General features: G+C 34.3%; 1 protein-coding gene across 1 annotated transcript in view; it reads left to right on the forward strand.

Moving 5' to 3' along the window:
• The window catches only part of LOC129223845 (structural maintenance of chromosomes protein 3-like), an 86,351-nt gene that overhangs the window by 69,612 nt on the left and 731 nt on the right, over positions 1-16,008 (forward strand). Inside the window, exons 28-30 of the mRNA XM_054858208.1 lie at positions 13,391-13,438; positions 15,251-15,428; positions 15,508-15,614. Coding sequence (XP_054714183.1) covers positions 13,391-13,438; positions 15,251-15,428; positions 15,508-15,614 — 333 coding nt within the window. The remainder of the gene's footprint in view (positions 1-13,390; positions 13,439-15,250; positions 15,429-15,507; positions 15,615-16,008) is intronic.

Consider the following 16,008-nt stretch of genomic DNA (forward strand, 5'->3'; position numbering starts at 1 on the left):
AAATAAAAAAACAGGCATTTTTGGCACCATGGACATATTCAACGGGGGGGGGGGGGGCATTTATCAATGAGTTTGAAAGTGTATACATCTTCTTCCAAGTACATTAAAAAAGAAAAAATACTGGTGTTGAGTTAATACTGCTATCATTTTAGAATTGCATTGCTTCCAAAATCTTGGGGGGAGGGGGGGGGCTAAAAGACCAGTCCCCAAACTGTCCAAATTAATGCCCTGCCCAGGAGGACACTGAACTTTAATCTTTGGGAGGAAAAAAAGTCTTCAATTATTTGCCGAATGGAATGCCACAAATATTGTCGCTGAATGAGGATAATTTTACCTAATAAAACTCCTAATTTTGCTGAAGCGGCAAAAAAATTTATCGAATAAGGAAAATTTTGGGAGGTCACAATGACTTTGCATTGGGACTTTCCTGGGCCTGCCCTCCCCTTCCATGTTGAGATGGTGACACCCTTGTCTGGCTCTGATCTATAAATTTTAGGCCCCCCTGGCAAAAAATTAGCAGAGCCCCTAACTGGCTACTGGAGTTCTAAGCCACTGAAAGCCGGGGGCCCATTTAGTATAGTGAGCCGCCCCGCGCTGCAGGTAAGTAGATCTAGAGCGGGGGCTAACTGAGCCCAGGCCCAAGGAGTTTAGAAACCCATCTCTCTTTAAATATCCAATGAATGAAATTTAATTTGTATTTATTAGGCTTTACATATGCAATTACGAAAAGAAAAATAATTGCTAAAATGTTTTTTCGTGAATTTCTTTCTATTTGTAGTTTGAAAATTAAAACATCATTCAGAACAATTTGCATAACAGATTATTTAATAGTCGATAATATTAATTTCTGTGACTGCCTGTCCCTAACCGCATCTCCTCTGAACTGGAAATGTCTGCCAAGTCAATACTGGTACTGTTGAATACATCACACTCTAGGATTCCCCGTACCTACCATTTTTGTTCTAAACTGTTGGATGGGGACCAGAAGACAGCTGTTTTTTGATCCAGAGGTCAGGAGACGAGTAATCTCTGGTCTAGCACTCCCAGAGGCATTAATTCTTTGAAGGACTTTGACTGCGACATATTTAACTTGCCCCAGTCACCATTAACAAACATGGAAGATCTTTGACCGGCTGGCATCGGACCTTGGACCCTTCGGGTAAGCAGGGGTCCTCTCCCAAGAGCAAAAGCACCCCCCAAAAAATACCTCTCAATTTTCTTCCTCCCCCCCCCTTCCTCTAGAAATTCTATTGGCGCAGTCTGTACTATGACCCCTTCCAGGTGGGCACCCCTGAGTTAAGAGTCTGACACCTTACAAATCCGGCCAACACACCCCACCTTTGGATACGGGTTGTTAATCTCTGTATTTATTGCACCCTGTCTCACCCCTCTAAACCTTGAGGGGCCAGATATCCAGTACTGATTATGTCTTGAGGATATCCAAGGATGTCATGATACCCTAAAAAGCATAAAATCTTTGAGGCGGATGGCAAACGGGTTGGCGTGCAAAGCGAGCAGGGGAGTCGGGCCCCCTAGTCTAAACTATTTATTTCTGTGTCTATCTTCTCCGGATTGGCCGTGTCTACCTGTACCACTGGATACAGGGCAAATAGGGGAAGCCATTTCCACTCTTTAACGCCCCTCTAAACCTTTAGGGGCTTCCATTCCTGAGGATATTCTGGGATGTCTCGACACCCCTAAAATCATTAATAGTCACCTGCTGCAAGTGGCTTTGAGCGCCCACAGGTGGCAACCGGGGGTTGGCGAGCCAAACGAGCAGGGGGCAGAGCCTCTAAAATTCCATTACAACTATACTGCAGTTTGTACAGAATATGTTTTAATATTCCTTTTTATAATAAAATGACAGCTTAAATAAAGAAATTTGTTTGAAATCAGCCGAAGGTATACAAATAAAGTGCATATTGAAGAAACAACAATGAACATTGATGTAAATGTGCATTTATTGGTTCCGCAACTGTGTAAAATTTTATGATGTGTTTTATGGGAATGATGATATGTATAGTGAAGAACAGGAATTCCAGATCCATCAATTGGGTGGTAAGGGAACCCTCTGAATTTTAGAAACAATCAAATTTGGCATTATTGTGTGTACGCAGTTTGTTTTTGTTAGATTTTTAATTTAAACTTTCACAAAACGTGAAAGAATCACTTAATTTGAAAAAAAAAACGTTTTTGCATCATGCAGTATCAATCCTTTTTCGATGTAAACATTGCATCACGTTGTGACGTTATGTGTGCGATCGGTTGCAATGACTCAGTCAAGTGAATGAACTTTTGGGTGAACCGAGTCACCAGTTCATTGTATCCTATAACCGCGAGAATTTTTTGTAGATTGAGTTACTTTTTGATTGGCAACATATCTTTAACTTTCTTGCATTGGCAACACATCTTGTATTTTGCATATTCTTAATTTGAAAGCCATGTGAAGACCTTTAAATACTTCGAGCGATCTTTTTCGCTCTCTCTCTCTTTCACCTCACATAGCCGCAAAATGTGTTGTACGTGATTTCGTAATGTCTGCCAGTGCTCTTTACTCCTGGCAGGGTGTAATACAACGTGATGTCAATTTTAAAGTCATAAAACGCCTTTAGGCCTATTTTTGTATGTTACGTTAATGCCATATATTCCTTGGAATCAGCATGTTCGTAAAAACTGAATGTATCGTTGTATTTTAGCGGCTAATCTTTGTCTATTCGTCTAAATGTTTTTTTTTATATCAATGAAGATGTTGTTCGTCAACTTAAGTAATCCTTTGTGGATAATAAATACAGATTTTCCATGAGGAAAAATGCTTCACGTGTTTTTCTTTCCAACTTCAGGCTATGGACATTTTTATTTGCAAGTTCACTTCTACTAGCGGTGTAGTAAGCCTAAATTTCACTATATATAATGCTCACAAGTGGTTATGGGCCCAGGTCACCTGGACTTTGCAATTCCTGGCCATAACCTGAAGAACTTGGAAAATTTGAATTTTTATGCTCTGAAGAATTTTTAAAACATCGTGAAATTTTGAAAGTATGGAAGTCCCTACAATACCTTTACTAAATGCCAATAATTGGAATACTTGGAAGAGAAACATACAAGTTGTCTTGCGTCATTCGGGCAGCTGGGAATTCATCGAAGCTGACGAAAAAGAAAAGAAACCTGAAGAAGAAAAATTGACGTTCCGAGATAAAGCGGAATTGAATCTTAGAAGAACTCGAGCTTATACTACTATTTATCAGTTCCTGTCAGAAGAATTCAAGCCTCTCATCGAATGCACTACTGAAGGAAAGATAGCTTGGGAAATCTTGTGCAAGTATTTTGAACCTGACACCCGTGCCAGATTAATATCCCTGTTGGATAAATTTTTTCAAGTCAAGTTTCAAGATTGCGAAACTGTTGGTCTTTTCATCTGCCGAGTGAAAGCAGCCGCGTCACAATTAAAAGAAGTTGGCCATGCGATGTCCGACCTTTACATAGGTTTCCAGTATATCCGGAGTTTACCCCCTGAGTTTGCATCCATTGTACAGCAAATCTACAGATGGTCTGACGTGGACTTTACCCCATTGAAAATAGAACAAGAACTGTTGCTCGAAGCAAATAGAATTTCTGAAATGAACGTTCCACTACAGACACCTGCTGTGTATGTGACCGTTCCGAATTCGCTACCTGCCGGTAAGATCCATCCTTGTAAAAGTAGTTGTAAACCTGTGTCAAATTTTAGTAAAAATAGATTTAAAGGGAAATGTAATTTTTGTGGGATTTTTGGGCATAAAAAGGTTGATTGTTTTAAATTTAAGGCAAAGTTAAATTCTAAAAATTTTTCTCAAGGGTCTTCTAATTCTCAACATAATGTGAGTGAAATTAATGAGTCAGAAGCTTTGAATATTACTTCATCTGATTCAGATATAACGTGGATTGCCGATTCTGGAGCTACGTCACATGTCACTAAAAATAAAAATCTTTTCTCTGATTTTAGACCAGTTAATAACTTAAAAATGTCTATGGCTGTTGACGGTAAACAAAGCAATATTTTAGGGATTGGTACAATTCAATTGTTGGTCAAAATTAATGGTAGACATAGGAAAATTATCTTGAAAGATGTTCTGTACAATCCTGAAATCCGTCGTAATTTATTGTCATTATCTAAATTGGAACAGGAAGGTAACAAATTTGTTGGTCATAATACCATTCTTAAAGTTTATGACAAAAATTGGAATCAATTATTTTATGCAAAGCGTAGAAATGACATAAATTTATATTTTTTTAAGCCTAATAGATATTTGTATTTGAAAAATAGTGAACATTGTGATAATTCTGAACCTGTTTGTAACATTTCTGAAAAAATTGGTAAAATTTCACCTGAAGATTTATGGCACAAGAGATATTGTCACATTAATTATGAATATATTTCTAGAACTAGCAAAAACAATAGTGTTAGAGGTCTTCCTGAATTGAATAAAAATGTTAACTATTGTGAAATTTGTAAATATACTAAAGCTAGGAGTATTTCTTTTAAATCGATTGGGGCCGTGAGATCTTCTAAACCTTTAGAGCTTATACACATGGATGTAGGTGAAGTCCCAAATTTAACTTTGAGGGGAGAGAAATATTATTTATCCATTATGGACGATTTTTCAAAACGCGTTGCTGTATACCCTATGAAATTGAAGTCGGATGTTTTCAATATTTTTGTAAGATTTTTAAATCGTAATGAAAGGCTTTTAGGGAGGAAAATTAAATCAATTCGTACAGATGGGGGGAAAGAATTTTGCAATCAAAATTTTGAAATTTTCTTGAATAACCGTGGCATTAGGCATGAGAAAACTAATCCCTACACACCAATGATGAATGGCATAATTGAACGGTTTAACCAGACATTAATGGGGGGAGTTAGAGCACTTTTAAAAGAGAGTAACTTACCTTCGAAATTCTGGGGGGAAGCTGCATTTTGTTTTTCTTATGTTTGGAATAGGTCTTGTCATGGGAGCAATCATACCCCGTTTGAACTGTTTTTCAATAAAAAGCCTAGCGTGAAACATCTTAGAACTTTTGGCTGTTTAACTTTTGTAAATGTTCCAAGCCAGAAAAGAAAGAAATTGGACGATAAATCTAAACCAGGAATTTTGTTAGGTTACGCTCAAAATACTAGAGGTTATCGTGTCTGGCTGGAAGACGAACAAAGAATCATAGAAACATGTAATGTCAGTTTTGATGAGGGAACTAAAGGGGCAGATGTCGTACTAGGTTCTGGATCAAGTAGTCCAAAGGTTATGAAATACTTACCTGACAATTTTGATTATGAATATCCTGTAACTTCAAATCAGGGAGTGGATGAGCTTTCCAGTGATAGTCCTAGTGAAGAATTAAAACCTTGTTCCGAAATTAATTGGTTGCGTCAAGCTGTTCCTAGACCATCAGGTGATAGAACTGATATTTACTATAGGATTGAAGGTTCAAATATTCGCTTGCGCTCTTTAAATGAAGTTATTAAATATTGTAATGATAACAAAATTGAATTTGATGAATCATATTTTGACTTTTCGGGCAAAAATTTAAAAGAGGGAAAGGTAATAGAAATTTTAGAGGGAAATCTTGCTGAAATTAAACTTCCATTATATTTTAAAGAAGCCATTAATTCTAGGGAATCTAAACATTGGATTAACGCGATGGATCAGGAAATACAAACCATATATAATCGCGGTGTATGGGAGTTAGTGGATCCACCTGAACATAGTAAAATTTTGGGAAATCGGTGGGTATATACGGTAAAAGAAGATCAGCAAGGGAATATTGTGAAATACCGTGCTCGATTATGTGCTCAAGGTTATCTTCAGGAAGCTGGAGAATCATTCCAAGAAGTTTTTAGCCCAGTCATTGATTTTTCTATAATCAGATTGTTTTTCTGTATTTTTGTATGTCTTTTTAAATGGTGTCATCTGCATGTAGACATAAATAACGCTTATTTGTATGCTAATTTGGATACTAATGTATATATGAAACAACCTAGTGGATATGTACTAGAGCCTGGTAAAGTTTGTTTGTTAAAGAAAGCTTTGTACGGTTTACACCAAAGTGGTAGAATGTGGTACTATCAACTCCATGAAACACTTTTGAAAATGAACTTTTCTAGTTTAGATTGGTGTAATTGTTGTTACATATATAAAAATAAGGTTATTCTTCTTTTTTATGTTGATGATATCATACTTTTTGGCAAACTAAAATCTGATTTGAATGAAATTGTAAATTTTTTAAGAAATCATTTTGAATTAAAAATTTTGGGTGAAATCAGAAAACTTCTGGGTGTTGAATTTCAAAACATTGATGGTAATTGGTATATTCATCAGACAACATATATTAATAAAATTGTTGAGTTGTATTCTAGTTATAATATTCCAATTAGTAATGTTCCTATTTCGGTTGGGGTGGTTTATTCAAAAATTGATTCGCCTACTAGTAAGTTAGAAATAGATAAATGTAATTCTTTACCATATCGAAATTTAATTGGCTGTTTATCCTTTTTGGCTAGTAGAACTCGTCCCGACATAACATATGCTCTGAATATATTTTCCCAATTTCAATCTAATTATGGTGAAAAACATTGGCATGGTTTACTTCGTCTCCTTGGTTATGTTTTGTATACGAAAAATCTTAAATTGAAGTTATCAAATATTTCAAATTTAAATATTAAATGTTATTCTGATTCAGATTGGGCAGCTAGTAGAGATGATAGGGTTTCAATGGGAGGTTACATCATTTTGCTAGATAATGCACCTATCATGTGGAAAACCTTTAAGCATAAATGTATTGCTCTTTCCACTATGGAAGCCGAATATGTCACTTTGACAGAGGCTGCTAAAGAATTTGTCTGGATCATAAAAATTTTAAAAAATGAAAATTTGAATTTAATTTTGAAAAATTGTGAAATATTTTGTGACAACATTGCTGCAATAGATTTTTCCAAAAGTCCTATACAAAATCAAAGAAGTAAGCATATTGATATAAAGTATCATTTTTTGAGAAATTTAGTAAATGAAAAATTGTTTAAATTAATGTATGTGAGTTCTAAATTAAATTTAGCTGATGCTTTGACAAAACCTTATACCAAATCTCAACTTGGACATTTTTGTGACATTATTTTTGGGGGTGAAAAATATATAAACTAAATTTGAACTTTTTGGGTGTGTAAAATTTTTGTGAAATTCAATGGTGACTTTGTCAATTTGAATTTATTGTGAATTTTTCTGATTGTTGTGCATGTTGCAAAAATGGGGCCGCTTGTTAGATTTTTAATTTAAACTTTCACAAAACGTGAAAGAATCACTTAATTTGAAAAAAAAAACGTTTTTGCATCATGCAGTATCAATCCTTTTTCGATGTAAACATTGCATCACGTTGTGACGTTATGTGTGCGATCGGTTGCAATGACTCAGTCAAGTGAATGAACTTTTGGGTGAACCGAGTCACCAGTTCATTGTATCCTATAACCGCGAGAATTTTTTGTAGATTGAGTTACTTTTTGATTGGCAACATATCTTTAACTTTCTTGCATTGGCAACACATCTTGTATTTTGCATATTCTTAATTTGAAAGCCATGTGAAGACCTTTAAATACTTCGAGCGATCTTTTTCGCTCTCTCTCTCTTTCACCTCACATAGCCGCAAAATGTGTTGTACGTGATTTCGTAATGTCTGCCAGTGCTCTTTACTCCTGGCAGGGTGTAATACAACGTGATGTCAATTTTAAAGTCATAAAACGCCTTTAGGCCTATTTTTGTATGTTACGTTAATGCCATATATTCCTTGGAATCAGCATGTTCGTAAAAACTGAATGTATCGTTGTATTTTAGCGGCTAATCTTTGTCTATTCGTCTAAATGTTTTTTTTTATATCAATGAAGATGTTGTTCGTCAACTTAAGTAATCCTTTGTGGATAATAAATACAGATTTTCCATGAGGAAAAATGCTTCACGTGTTTTTCTTTCCAACTTCAGGCTATGGACATTTTTATTTGCAAGTTCACTTCTACTAGCGGTGTAGTAAGCCTAAATTTCACTATATATAATGCTCACAGTTTTCTTCCTATATAATCTATTGCGCACAAATCTTTAGACCCCCCCCCCCCACCCATAGAAAATTGTGAAATGAGACCCTACTGTAGCTTAAGTGGGTCCTACGGAAGTATACATGTGTACCTGAGCTTACAGCTATTATGTGCAAAGTCTATGATGGCTGCTGAGTGATGAATTTGCTGCTTTGAGTGGTCAACAAAAAGAAGCAGAAATATTGGAATGCATCAAAAGACAAGTATTTCAGGAGTCTTATACAATGTGTTGAATAGTTTAGATGCAAAGTTTGTCAAACTTTTTTTTCTGACCAAAATGTTCAGATTAACCTCACAGCAATGAAACATTGCTTTCCGTCAGCAATATTACCAGCTCATTTGCTCATTCATCATTATGGGATTACCAACTAATTTACTTCATCATTCGGCAAACGCAAGATCATTTTTAATTCCTAGTATTCATTTATATTTACTGATGGGAGTGAAGTAAAAGATCTTGCAGCTTGGCCCTAGAAACATTGTTGTTTATTTTATTTGTACAAATTAATATTATTCGACACGCAAATGGATCATATATCAAACCTATAAATAAATAAAATTCTCAACCTGACCGTCTCAAATTTCATGAAAGTTTTAGAAGCCCTACTCTCTGACATCTTAAATGTAACAGTAAAACCCCTCCAAACGGCCACCCCACTGATGTGAACAATATTTTATTCTCCGATTTCAAAGAAAATAACATTGTTAAATCTCTGTCCTGCGGACACCCCTCTATTGCCAACAAAAAAATTGTCCCATTAGAGTCCGTATTAGAGGGGTTTTACTGTATATAATTTTTAAAAAACTTTCATACATGATTAGTAATTAATTTCTGAAAGTTGTTAAAAAGCACAGCACTTCTTTCTAACTTGCTAGCAGTGCGTAAAATTTTATAATTCAAGCTTTATGAGAGCTACAGAGCTGTATTATAACTCACTTTGAAGAGAAAGACATGAACTTCAGTTGAATGTGTAACTTAAATACTTTTCGGAAAAAAATTCTCTTTCCCAAAATTTTCAAATTAAAAAAAATTGAGAATAGTGTCATTTCATAAAAAAGAGCATGATTTTTACTGTATTTTAGTGAATAGGGCCAAACATTTTCAGAGTGGGACTACAACAAAATTTTAAAAAGTACATAATTTTAAAATTATTGGAATAAAAAAATGTTTAACTTACAAATCAGAGATGAAAGATAATGAAATTATCTTTAAAATGCGCTATTGTACAGCTCTGTAGTTCAAAAAAAAAAAAAAAACTTATAACCAGTGATGTGCTGGATCGTTAAAAGTTCAGATCTGCGGATAGGGATCACTAGTGTCTAGATCCGTGAGAACTACTTGTGGGTCAGTACACGCCAGAAACTGAAAGTAGATAAATTTTAAATCGTGGAGCAACAAAGAAATTGCTATTACTCGCAAGCATAAAGGTTTAACATTGAACTCAAAATTTTCTTTTATTGTGTAAACAAGATTATAACTCCTACTTGGAAATTCCTAACAAATATTCAACGCAGAAAATTTCATTCTTTCAACTAATCCCAATATTTAAACGCACATATATAAGATCTCACTGTTCAAACTGCGAAAAACACTATGTTGGTTTTTAATTAATATCTTCATTATTTATTTCATAGGTGTCCACCAAGGGAAGGTCAGACTACAGCATTGAAAATTTTAGGAGGGTTGTTTTCAAGGGTATTTTTCTCTGCTGTATTTGGGGAAGAGGTGGACACCCCTGGGTAATTAGTGTTACAAAGATGAGACCAAGCTAAGAACACAAAGGTCAAGTCACCTTTTGAGCGTAAAAAAGAATGAACAAAATCGTTTCATCTGTTTGGGAGCTACGATTCCACAAACACACACAAATATACATGTCAAACTTATTATCTCTTTCCTAATAGAGTCGGGGTTTAAAAATTAACTTTTTTAATTTCTGAAATGATACCTTATTTAACAAAATGAAAACACTTAACTTACATAGAATTTAAGAGTGTTTCATGCCTATCTATATTTAGAATTCAAATATGTGTTGAAATTTAAGAATATATAAGATTTGTTTAAGATCTGGAAAAAACAGATAAGGATACACATCTTTATCTTCCCTCGGACATCCGGCATAACACTAGTCAGGATTTTTTTAAGCCAATTTTTTGTAAAAATTATCCTGCAATATTTGTTGCAACTGTTCTGAGCCCACTCTGAACATTTGGGATGCATTCATTATAATACATTACAAAAAAAAACCCCTGAATTTTTGAGACACAATGTCAAAATTTAAAATTGTGAAAAAATATTTTTATCTGAAATATTTGTGTTGTTACACAACAAAGTAAGGCATATGCAGTTTTCTTTAAAATGAGCTATTATGCAACTCTGAAGCTCCCATAGAACTTGAGTTAGGTATAACATTTCAAAACACTGCCGAGAAAATAGTGTTTAACAAACTCAGACATTAGTTACTGATCAATTGTGTAAGATAGATTTTTTTTAAAAAGTTTATATACATTTGAGGTGTCAGAGAGTAGTAGGATTTCGCAAAGTTTCTTGAAAATCTGAAACGATCAGCTTGAGAATTTTGTTTATTTTATTGCTTGGTTTAAAAATGGAATGACCCACTTACCTGTCGGAAAATAATTAATCTGTACAAACAAAATCAACAGCAACTTTCGTAGGGCCATGGTGCAAGATCTTTTACTTCACTCTTATCAATAAATATAAATGAACGCTAAGAATTAAAAATGATGTTGTGTTTCTAGAACAGTGATGAAGAATGTACTCGCAAATTAGCTGGTAACCCTATATACAGGAGGGAAAGCAATGTTTCACTTCTGTGGCGTTAATCACTTAACTTTTGATCTATTTATAAAGTTTGACAAACCTTGCATCAAAAATATCCAACGCGTGTGATGATTCTTCAATACTTTTCTTTCGATAAGTTCCAATAGTTCAGCAAGTTTCATAAAACTCATTGCGCGGCGAATACAGCAGCCATCTTTGTTTTGACTCTTAAACGTACGTACGAAAGGTTTACGCCAGAAAAATCATGGCGTTAATTTACCGTACGTTCGCGTTTGGGCAGCTGCCTTTTGCGTCCGGTAAGAAAGGGCAGAGACTAGCGAATTTTGTTGCGTACGTAAAAGTGACGTCACGGGTGGGCGTTGCACGCGTTAAATTTTTACGTATTGGGCAGAGACTAGGCCTCTAGGTGTCTCCCTTTTTACCATGAACTTTGTATTCTACTTTTCCTTTCATCTTTATTAACTGAACGTTTAAATAATAACTTTAATTTTAATTCCAAAGCTTACCTGTTTACTTTCATCCCAAAATATACTGAATTGGTTTTGTTTTTCAGCTAATGAATATTTTGAGTGAGAAGTATACTTCTAATAATATCTCGTTTGACTAAAAATTTAATACAGTTCTCTTAAATTGTATGTAGAATTCCACGTTTAAAAATAAAAGAAAAATGCACACACAATTTTGCTTAATTGAATCTAAATTATATTTTCCCTTTCCAACACCTATATATTTTTTTCCACTTGCTATGAGCCCTGTATACAGCATGATTTAGAAAAACTTTTCGATGAAAGCCTACCTAGGACCGAAACTTTAAACGTGTTTTACTCCAAACTTGAAAATGTCCATTCACATCCCTTTGCTTCTCACTGCCTCAAATGACATTTTTAGTAAGTGTTAGTTTAAATTAGCGGTCTGATTTTAAGTAAACTGTTTTTAAGTTATATAATTATTTTTGTTGTATTCTCTTTCATATTCCTTTGTATTCATCATACTAAGTACTAATCTGTAATAGAGAAACCATTCGCTAGTAAATGGGTATTAATATATAATGTGACTATCCTTTCTAACCTGTTCGGGACGACAGTTCGCAGAAGATAGCGCTTCCTCAGGACGGCAGCTGTTACGCGCAAACTGTGCACACAGGCCGGGGCAATTTCTCCCGCTAAGCCTAATAAGCAATTTCGGAAAATACACATACATAATAATGGATAAAATGTATACTTTAAGCAGAAATGAAACCATTTTTTTATATATGATAAAATATATAAAAATTTCAATCCTAACAAAAAATTGGATGAAAATAATTAATATTTAACAATAAAAATGCAAAATACATTGTTTTTTACAATAACTAAAAGCACCAAAATTAAACAATATATTTTCTACAAAACAGGAAAAATATTGGCGCTTAATATTATGAAATACTTGAAGAATATTGTAACAATTAATATTTTAAAGCCGCATGAAAAATTTCAAAGCACAGAAAAATGCGCATTGAGCATTTTACACTCATACGTAGTGTTACATCTTTTATTCTGCTTTGAGCAAATTACACATCTCCGTCTAAGTTCTTTGCCTTCTTTTACAGCGTATGATTTTCGAAAGTAACTACTGTATGAAAAACTCCAACAAAAATAATTTATAGTTGTTTCAATGTGACCCAAAAGATCCATAGATGGATCAGTCATAAATTAAGATATTTCCTCCTCGGAAAGATAACGTGTTCACAATGGCTACCAAATGAACATAAAAGTAAAACCCTTTGCTAGAATATCTCCCCTCCAATCCCATTATAAATGGAACCAGCACATGTTTACATTTTCTTTCACGAAATCCAATAAATCACAGACACTTGACGGACCCCATTCTGACCTCAGACAGAGAAATACTAATGCAGGAGAGCAATCATTTGAATGGAACATGGATAAGTAACATGGATAAGTAATGCCATCTAATAGTTAACATTTCGTTCCAAATCCAAAATGCAGAATATCGTCGTTAGGCCGGCTGCCGTAAGGCACGCATGCATTTTTTGCCTTTGAAGAACCACCTAGCGCAGACACACAGACGTGTCGTTTGTCCCGAACAGGCTAATTTCTGAAAACTTTATGGGAAATTTTCACAAGCTACAGAGTTGCAGATTAGATTACATTTTCTGCAGAAACAAGGTTCTTCCCTTGCATACAGTTATTATTCCTTGATTGTGAAGACCCAGCCGCTTCTTAAAAAGGACTTTCCTCTCTGCTGATGAATTCCTTCTCTGTACTAAACACACACAATAATGGAATCCTGCAGTTAGCTGCATTGGCAGAAAAATCATATCTACTGAGCTGGACTTATGCATAATCATATGCAGACTACATTAATAAATTTTTGGTTGAATATTTCAGTTGAATAAATTTCTTAAATATTTCGGTGTGGGTATGAAAGTATATATGTGTATGTGTAATGAACTTTCATTTGAACTATTTATGTTATTTCAGGGTGCTAAAGCTCAGTCAGTTGAACAATTCATTGGTGTTGGAATAAGAGTAAGTAAATATTTAAAATATATACAGTATAATTAAGGTGAAAAAACAACGTAAATAAGGCACAAATATTGAAGAAAATACAGCATATAGTTATTTCAAGGCTATAATGGAGCCTCTTCATCAGTGCAAAAGGCTCACCAACACAATCGGAAGTTGCGAGAAAACCTGTTCTCTTGCAACTTCTGGTTGTGTTGGTGAGCCTTTTGCACTGATGAAGAGGCTCCATTATAGCCTTGAAATAGCTATATGCTGTATTTTCTTCAATATTTGTGCCTTATTTACGTTGTTTTTTCACCTTAATCATATTGTAGCACAAAGCTTAGATGATAATTATTCATTTATATACAGTATAGTCTCGAAAATCCGTGTCTCAAAAGTCTGAGGTTCCACTTAATCTGAGGTGCTTTGTTATAATTTTTCAGGTATACTTTTTATAGACAAAAAATGTTTTTATCTGAAAATTGAAATATTTTGCAATGTAGAACTTCCCTAACAATATACAGTAAGTTAATAAAAAGAAATTGAAAGGTTTATGTCAATAACACTTGCCAAGTGACATGAAATATTATTTGACACTTAGAGATGGATTAAGTAAGACTTGGAGAAAGTAAAAAGTTTGTTGATACAAAAAATAATTTGAAATTAAAACATTGTTTTGCCTCAAAGGACGAACAAACAATTTTTTTGGAATATCCAATTGTAACTTAAAAGGGAAGTGCAAAACTTGACACTGTATTATGTGAGGTACATAGGTACGCTCACGCATAGAAACAAATATCACGACAAACTCATCAAAACTTATTTGAGGACGTCCAAAGGCAGTTTTTGGTTGCGTGCAAGTTTACACCTAAAAACCTGCAGACATAAAACTCGTTCAAATTTAATTAAAGCATAAATTTATGTTGATATTTGAGTGATACATTTTTAGAGGAGACAATATTTCTTTTCATAGCTTAAGGAAGTAAAGAGCGCATGTTCTTGCATGGGCACCCAAATGCAAAGTTGCAAGGGGGGCTCAAATATTTTCCCCCGTGGTTTAGCAGAATATTTCCCTCTTAGAAACTGATTTCAGGACAGATTAGAGTCATTAAAATTTGACATTTTTAATAATTTATTAATTTCTGGATGGAGAAGAAATGTTTTTACATTGCAAAGAAAGAAGTACTAGAAGCAAGGAAGTTCTAATTTGGAAGGTGGGGCTCGAGCCCCCTCTTGCCCCCCTATATGGGCACACTTGTGTCCTTGTGTAGTCCAAAGAATTTTTCAAATAATGCGAGTTTTCAGAAATCCGAGGTGTGGCGAGCCCCCAATTACCTCAGATTTTCGAGACTCTGCTGTATTTATATATATTTTTTTAATTCTGACATTTGTTTGTAAATGCTTTGGTTTGTTCTACTTAAATTTCTTATTTTTTTTTTCTTTTTCTTTAGTGCCGCTTTTTTTCCCTTATATTATTTGATTTTGTTTATAAATAAATAACATGAGCTATGATAAACAGAAAGTATTGTATTTTTGTGTTTTTGCTTAGGGTTTCTGTATGCCTTCGTTTATGAAGATATTTCTACATTTTCTATATAGCACAGTGTGTCACATACACACTGGAATGCACAAAATTGAAAATGCACAAAATATTTGAAAGCATATAATGCAATGGGGACACTTCCATTCACTGCCCTTAATCACCTTGTTTAAGGCATCAGCATTGTGCACTCGAGTGGTCCTTATTGCTGTTAAAATCAAAAATACAAGTTCTTTAGAACTGTAAAACTAAAAAATTGCACCAAATAAATCTTTTTCTTTTAATTTCAATAGGTTTCTTTTACTGGGAAATCTGGAGAAATGAAAGAGATGCAGCAACTGTCTGGTGGTCAAAAATCTTTGGTTGCCTTGGCACTCATTTTTGCTATTCAAAAATGTGATCCTGCCCCATTTTATCTCTTTGATGAAATTGACCAAGCACTTGATTCACAGCACAGAAAAGCTGTGTCAGGTAACATTTAATTTTTTCTTCATATTTATAGACAAAGATTTATTTACTATTTCCAGTAATTATTATCTTTTCATTTCAGATATGATTCATGAATTATGTCAAGATGCACAATTTATTACCACTACTTTCCGGCCAGAACTTCTAGATAAAGCAGATAAATTTTATGGTGTTATGTTCAGAAATAAGGTACCCCCTCAATTTCTATGAATTTTACTGAATAAACTTTACACTAGCTTACATTATAACAGCTTTCTTTCTTTCTTTTCTTTCTTTTTTTTTTTTTTTTTGGCCTTATTTTCATGCTTATATATCCCACAGACCCTGGAAGTCAGTGAAATTATGAGTTTTGTTTTATGTTGGTTTAGTGTGATTGCTTCTATTTCTTCCAGTGTTTTCCATGCTCAGTTTCCTCTGATTTTTTCCAATTTCTTACACCGTCCGAAAAGATACTGGTTTCTTCCCAACCCTGACCATGTGTAAAACCTCATTAATGGCTATTCATTGTTTGACAAAGTCTGGCTTGACCCAGTATGGTTTAATTATTTATATCATTAAGTATCTTCATTTTGTTTTCTTGCAG

Source organism: Uloborus diversus, chromosome 6 (assembly GCF_026930045.1).
Source record: "Uloborus diversus isolate 005 chromosome 6, Udiv.v.3.1, whole genome shotgun sequence".
NCBI classification, from domain to species: Eukaryota; Metazoa; Arthropoda; class Arachnida; order Araneae; family Uloboridae; genus Uloborus; species Uloborus diversus.